At 36.5% G+C, this 7,316-nt stretch overlaps 1 protein-coding gene across 1 annotated transcript; it reads right to left on the minus strand.

Annotated features, from left to right (window-relative positions):
* Positions 1 to 1,283: 1,283 nt before the first annotated feature.
* On the minus strand, positions 1,284 to 6,186 carry CLEC1B (C-type lectin domain family 1 member B). The gene is made up of 6 exons (XM_016221765.2): positions 6,090 to 6,186; positions 5,375 to 5,473; positions 3,754 to 3,876; positions 3,427 to 3,578; positions 2,959 to 3,065; positions 1,284 to 1,428 (listed from the first exon to the last, which is right to left on the minus strand). The coding sequence occupies exons 1-6, from the start codon at positions 6,151 to 6,153 to the stop codon at positions 1,284 to 1,286; spliced, it is 690 nt and encodes a 229-aa protein (XP_016077251.1). The 5' UTR covers positions 6,154 to 6,186.
* Between the last annotated feature and the right edge of the window lie 1,130 nt (positions 6,187 to 7,316).

A 7,316-nucleotide genomic window follows, 5' to 3' on the forward strand; every position in this document is an offset into this window, starting at 1 on the left:
GAAAGAGACTAAGTAACTTACCAAAAGCCACATAGAGACTAAGTTCTAAAGTAATATTTCTTGAAATCTATTCTACTTGTATTAGAATCAAGTAGGGGAGCTTATTAAAAACACAGGACTGTCTCCTCAGCCTTTCAACTGAGCACGATGACTATTTGCATTTGAACATCTAGTGTTTTCACAAGCATCTCAGTTGAGATGTTTGAGAATCATGTTTATAATTTTATTGCCACTAATGTAAGAAGAGAAAATACCTTCAGGGAAGCTGTGGCAAGGAAATGCATTTTTTGCCTGTTATCCTGTTAAAGGGTGCCTCTCCACATGTTTATAAATATTTCATGAGTTACTCAGCAAAAACACCAAGCACAGAACTGTCAGGAAAAGAACCAGATAAAGTATTTTTACTTGCTGGTCTGTCTCCCAGCCTTTGGCCTTGTTAAGAGGCATTTACTCATTTTTAAACCCCATCAGGTTTCTTGTGAACTTTATTTTCTGTCTTTACACAGAAAATTACTGCTGTTGAGTTTTATAGGAGGTAGGTTTAGAATAGAAATTATATTTGTATAGCGCTTTACTGATTGTGGTGCTTTGTAATGAACTATTTCACACAATGAGAAGTCAATATGTTTTTCTGTTTCTTATGAGGCAGAAACTATGCTTGGTGCTGGGCATAGAAGCTGTGAGGTATATAAGCTAAGTATTATCCTATTTTAAATATGAGAAAATGGAAGTTAAAGAGACTACATGACTGGCCCATGGTTGTACTTTGGATAAGTGATCACACCATCTAAGTTATTTTACTGATTCTAAGATTCATATTCTTTCCACAACCTTATGCTATCTTTCAAAGTTAGATATAATATACAGTTTTCAAACTTAGATATTTTGTACAGCTTCAGTCAACTAAGAGCTAACCTTTCTTGTTCCAATTTAGAATGTATGTGTTCATGCCTGAAGATGCAGTGAGTCATACGATGTTGAGATCATTAGGAATGGGAGACAAGAAGAAAGAAAATTAATAGAAAAAGAACAATTGGGAAACAAATGATTAACTCACAGACCAGCTTCTGGATGTACAGAGAAAGGACTAAGTTATCCCTTAGTATAAAGGGATATATAAAGAGGGCATATGTATAAGAGGTGTTCGTAGGAAACATAACATAAAGATGACTCCAAGGGGAATAAAGGGAAAAATAAGCAATTTTATGGCTACTGATTCTTTCATCCAGATCTTTTATTATATAATCAAGCATTTGTCTGTGACACCTGCCAATCTTTTCGTATTAGAGTACATTGTCCACCTTTGCCATGCCTGCCTTTTTCTCACACATTAAATAATGTTTGTTCTTACAGAAGGTAGGGTGAATTTTCCCATTAAGGAAATAAGCACAATTCATATTTTCTCTTGTATTTTCAGAAAGATCAAACCTGTGAATGAAAAAGGTAGACATGAGTTCTTTTGAAAGCCAAACAATCATCAATCAAATTCTGTGAACAATTTTGTTACATCAAGTGGAGACAAAATTATGGGGAATAGAAAGTTGAAAACAACATTCAGATCACTGAGAGAATGCCAACCTGCTCGGGAGTATAAAGTATGCACATCTGAATAGGTCAATAATTATTTAAAATAGGATAAGATTAAGCAGCAAGTGAACAGTAGGTACAAAAGTAGTCTGGAGGAAGAGATGCATGGGAATCTTAAGTGATTGGAAAGACTTTATCTTTCTATAGAAGATAATGCCTTTGTTTTGTCTCGAAGGGAGGGTAGGATTTAGATGAGCAGAGAGGAGATAGAAGAGCCACGTAGGGCAAGTAGCTGCATAGGATGGAAATGAGCTCATGGAAAAATAAATTGATTAAATAAAGGCTTGCGTTATAAGGTAGCAGATATAAGGCAGCACACTACATTGAGTTGCCTGTTAACTTATATTCTCTGCTACACTGCTTATGAAAAGAGGGCAAAAATGTATATTTGTTAACTTATTTACCAGATATCTATGGGATGTCTACTATGTGCCAAAGTTGTTTTCTGTGGCAATGACAGAGTGGTTAAGAAAGACAAAGTCCTTTCTACTGGGAAACCTGCATCATTATTGGGGGATACTGATTTGTTGAAAGAACAGAGGAAATACCAGTTTCCCTGCAATACTGTGAATGAGGCAGCAAGTGGTAGGAGATAAAGCCCGAGGTCTATGAAAAGGCTCTCTTGTAGTTGAAGTATCCTTGTCTCCTACTCGTAGTAAATACTTAATAAATATTTGTAAATAAATTAAGTAATAATCAGATTGCACAAATTTTGGTTAATGAATTTAACTTTTAGCAGGAGAGACATTGTGGTTTTGATATACAGGATGAACAAAAGGTGTTGAGACTGAAGATTGGAAAGCCGCATTAAATAACCCAACGTAATTGGCTCCTTTGCCTGGACTATTTGCAAAAAGACAGAGCCTTATGACATGGGCATCAGAACCACCTTGTGAATGATGATATGCCTGATTCTTGGAGGCCCCTGGGATGGAAGAGTAGGTAAATGCTACAAAAAAGTCAAAAGAATCTGTGAATAACTTTCAACCATAAAATAATAAGGATAATTTTGTTCTAAAAATCTGTTGAAAAGAATTAGATTAAGCTAAAAAAAAAAAAAAAAAAGACATAAAATGTTCCAATAGTAAAGTGGTCAGTAGACATGAATGCAAAAGAATACTGGGAATAGGGGTGGGTTGTGGTTTAGAGAAAGAGCAGAGGAACGGGAGTATATGAAAAGTAGAACTGTCTTACTACCAGTGTTCTCTTGTTAGGACGAGGGTGTACTTCACTCAGCTTCTACTCACATAACCCACAGCAGGGTCTAGAGCTACCTCCCAACTTTTAAGTAACGTGCACTCAAGAGGCTAGAGCATCTCAGGAATAAAAGTTGCTAGTTGTGCCTTGTATTCTGAGTGTCCAGTGACTTACATATTTTTGGAGGGAACTGAGCCATCTTCCCACTTCCAGACTTTATTGGAATTCTGGCGGGACAAGCCAACCCAACGAATTAACCCAGTCCTGGATTTGATGTACTCCTGGGCAAACACGATAAAAGTAATGGTCAGAATACATGCACACAGCTCTTTAAAGACATAATGAAAAAGCTTCATTATAACACCCTGGACCGAAAAACAAAAAAAAGTTAGATTATATGTCTATATTAATATCAATTAATTATATTTGATATTTAGATTTATACCAAGTTCACTTGTTTTACAATAAAAAGTACTCAGTAAAAAAAATACTGTAATTTTTTACTGAGCTTATTAAGGTTCTCAGGTTAGCACAAAGTGGAAGCCATGAGAAAAGGTTTTTTGGTTTTTTTTTAAGTCAAATGTTTCACTTCAGATTTTTCTCCTTATGATTTCAAAGTATTTGACGTGGGAATCCCCTTACCAGAACGTTCTGGCTGGCAATCCTCAGGAGAGTGGCATTCACTTTGATGCAGTACTGCTTGCTCTCCTCCCAGGTCAAGTTGTGCCTGAAGAATCCATAGCAACTGCCTTCAAAATATCTCCAGTTTTTGTCACATTGGTTGCTCTTATGGCCTTAAGGAGAAGTCAAGCATAGGAATCCTTTTATTTGAAACAGGACTTATTTTTCCTCTAAGTTCAGTGTTTCCCACAGAGCTCAAGATTTCCCACAGATCTCAAGATTTCCCACAGATACCATCACAGAAATACTCCAGGAGTAGGTGAGATGTGGTTACCAAATCATACTTACTGAAACTGTCCTTTTGTTCTGATGGTTTTATTAAATCTTGGCAGAACTGGTTTGCTAATAATTGCTGCAGAGTTTCTGAGAGGTTTTTATTCTCAATATGTAGGTAGTTTTGCTGCATGACAGCTAGAATTAAGAATTAGTTAATAATTTGTAATGCAAAGACTTTTCAATAAACTAATTTCACTAGGATTATCAATCTATGAAGCGGTTACTAGAGCAGCAATTTTCAACCTTTTTCATCCCATGGGACACATAAACTAATTACTAAAATTCTGAGGCACACAAAAATATTTTTAGCCTATCTGACCAAAAAAAATGAGTATAATTTTGATTCATTCACACTGGACATCTATTATTGTGTTGGCTGTTTTCATTTTTTAATTTGACAATCTAAGGGAAAAGAGGCCCATGCCTGTGACTACATAGTCAGGTACTGCATGTTTTAAAAAGTCTTGCAGCACATCAGTTGAAAATCACTGTACTAGATCCACACAAATAAATGGGTGCTGAAAGGGGAACAGGGTAAAGAGGGGCATAAAGAACAAATTAAGAACTAAGCAAAACTGACAACCGAGGGTTTTCCAAAAGAATAAGTGAATTATTTGAAGGAGATAAAAAAGAAAATGCCATGATCAAATGGCATTCCTATAGCTGTTACTTAGAAAGTTTCTTTAAATACAGATTTCTAAGTGGATTTCACATAGGTGAATAAGCTCTGTTTTTGTTTTTCAAATAACACCAAAATATCCATTTATTTAAAAAATACATATTGAGCCCAGCCAGGCGTGGCTCAGTGGTTGAGCGTCGACCTAGGATCCAGGAGATTGGGGTTCAATTCCCGGTCAGGGCACATGCCCGGGTTGTGGGCTCGATCCCCAGTCGGGGGCGTAAGAAGGCGGCTGATCAATGACTCTCTCATCACTGATGTTTCAACTCTCTCCCTCTCCCTTCCTCTCTGAAATCAATAAAATAAAATTAAAAAAACCAAAAACATATTGATTTTTTTATGCTGAAAGTACTGGGATATTCAGGTAAATAAAAAATGGTGAATGAAATATTCTAAAATATCTTATGAAAAAATAAATAGGAACACAAACAAGCAACAACTACACAGATGATAATATGGCATTGGAGGGCTTTTAGATTTATAGGGAAAAATATTTATAAATTAGGTGGAATATAAATGATCTCTTTGGAAATAAATACATTAATTAAACAAAATAAGAGGACATTTGAGGAAGAGGGAATGGAATGAGCGAAATCTCAGGCAGAGGGACAAGATTTATTTGTGAAACTGAGAAAACTCCATGTTGGCTGGATCTTAAGATATAAGGGGTAATGGAAAAAAGAGTTTAAAAAGATAGTGTGGAAATATGCTGAGGAGAAACTTAACCTGTCTAAAATTCTGAAAATAATTTCTAATTAATAAAAGACCAAAAAGATGATTTTAATCAGGAGGGAAGGGTCAGAGTTCCCCTTTAGTGGGAATATCTTGGCAGCTACGTGTAGGATGATTGGAGTAGTGACAGACAAATGGTGACATTAAGCTTAGTGGCATACACCAGGACCCTTAGGTATTGCCTTTCTCAGATGTAATCTTAGGCAACAAGTCAATACTTACATATAAGCCCCAGAGCCACGAGCCCAACAACCAGCCCAATGCACAAGACCAGCAGAATCAAAGCCATCACACGCCACAATGATGAGGAGGGAGGGTCAACTGCGGGCACACAATAAAGATGTCAGGCAACAGGCAATGTGGCATAGTTAAGGGGCAGCGACACTCCTGGCCCTGCCCTCTCAGGATTTTTCTGAGGAATGTGAAAGCCTTCATTGGCAGATCATGCCAGTGCTCCCCTGGTGATCATCAACAGCAAGCACAACCCACGCCCACTGCACACATCCATTCCCATCCTCAGGGCACTTCTCTCTGAGTCCAAATCTAACTTCAAGATCTGGTGTGTTTGTTTTTGTTTTGTTTTGTGGTCATCCCCATAAACAGTGACTTTAATAAGCAAGACATAGAGAATCACTCCCATTTTCTGACATCTTAAAAAATGGGGTTTTCAAACATTCTTTCCCTTTACCCCCATGGTTTCTAGTCCTATGGCATTAAACTCTATATGCCTAAAGTAATGTTCCCTGCTTGTATCTTTTCTTGTTTGTATTCTAAACAAGTCTATCTGAGCCTATGTAGATACTATTCAAATGCTATAGAAAAACTAGCTCATTCAGGAAAATAAAGCTATATGTGCTGTATTAGTTTAAAAAAAGGAAATTAGAGTTGACCTGTTTATATAATTAATTTTCAAATTGCTGGCTCTGGGCGTTCTTACCTGAGTTGAGAGCTGGCTTGCGAGTTTTAATATTTAAGGTGATGTATCCATCTTCATCCTGCATGGCTTTCTTTGCACTGCAAGGGAGCTAGGGGTCCAATGACTCTGCAAAATGTAGTGTCCACTTTTATTATCTCGGTGTCTGTCAGTTTGTGGCCCTCCTCTCTCTCTAAGGTGGAGCCATGAGTTGGGGCATGTGGGGTTTTTCTGTTTTTGCTATTGTTTTCCTTCCAGGAAGCCCTTTCCTAGCTGCTTACAGATACATGAACCGTGAACATAAAAACACAAACATAATAATAACTTGTGGAAAGGAGTAGATAATAGCATTTGTTTCTTTTTTTCTTATCTCCAACTGTAAATAAAGGACTATTCCATCATGTGCATCCTTTCAAAGAACAAAAGTTCATGCTTCATCTTAACCCTAACAGAGTCCAAATTATATTGTTTAAATGATCTAACTTCTGATGATAACAGGGGTAAAATACCAGCAAATATATAGTCTATCCCATTGTGAAGAGAAAAAGCTAATATCATTTGATCTAATATAGGCTAAATGAGATGTCTCATGGCCATATGTTAGAAGGGACCATTCCTAATAAAGACCTAGAATTCAACCAAATGCTTGCATCTTTCTCAAATCAAATTCTTCAGAAATTCAAGGACTCCGCATGAGGCAGACTTCATATTGCTTAGGTTTAGGCATCTAAGGAAGGCATCAAATAAAGTGAAATAATGCAGAGTTATAACTTGCTGTATTACCTTTCCGTAATGTTTGCACTTTCAAGTGAGTTTCCAGGAATGGAAAAATCCTAATGCAGTGAAAATCATGTAATTTCAAGTATAGCGGTGCTATACTTGAAGAGTGATTTTTTGGAGAAGAAATGGTTTCCTAGTGTACTTTACATCATAATATAATATTTATTCCACACATTTAACTTTATGAAATGGATTTTAATTGTTATGCTAGCTGCATAACAATCAGAAGTATTTATAAGGACAGCCATAGAAAGCCGGCAGCTGTACTTACTGTAGAAATAATGGTGAGGATATGATCTACTTTGTCATTAGGGTAATTCTTCTATATTTTTGTTACAACTTCAGGGCCAGAAAAGCTCCCCTTCTTCTGAATCTATTAGGCACTTGTCTTCTAAATGATTTTATTTCTACTTTTTCTTCAGTTAATAGAATGTTAGGCTTTCTTTCCAATATAGTAATTACATAGGATCT

This window comes from Miniopterus natalensis, chromosome 2 (genome assembly GCF_054644295.1).
Source record: "Miniopterus natalensis isolate mMinNat1 chromosome 2, mMinNat1.hap1, whole genome shotgun sequence".
Lineage (NCBI taxonomy): Eukaryota > Metazoa > Chordata > Mammalia > Chiroptera > Miniopteridae > Miniopterus > Miniopterus natalensis.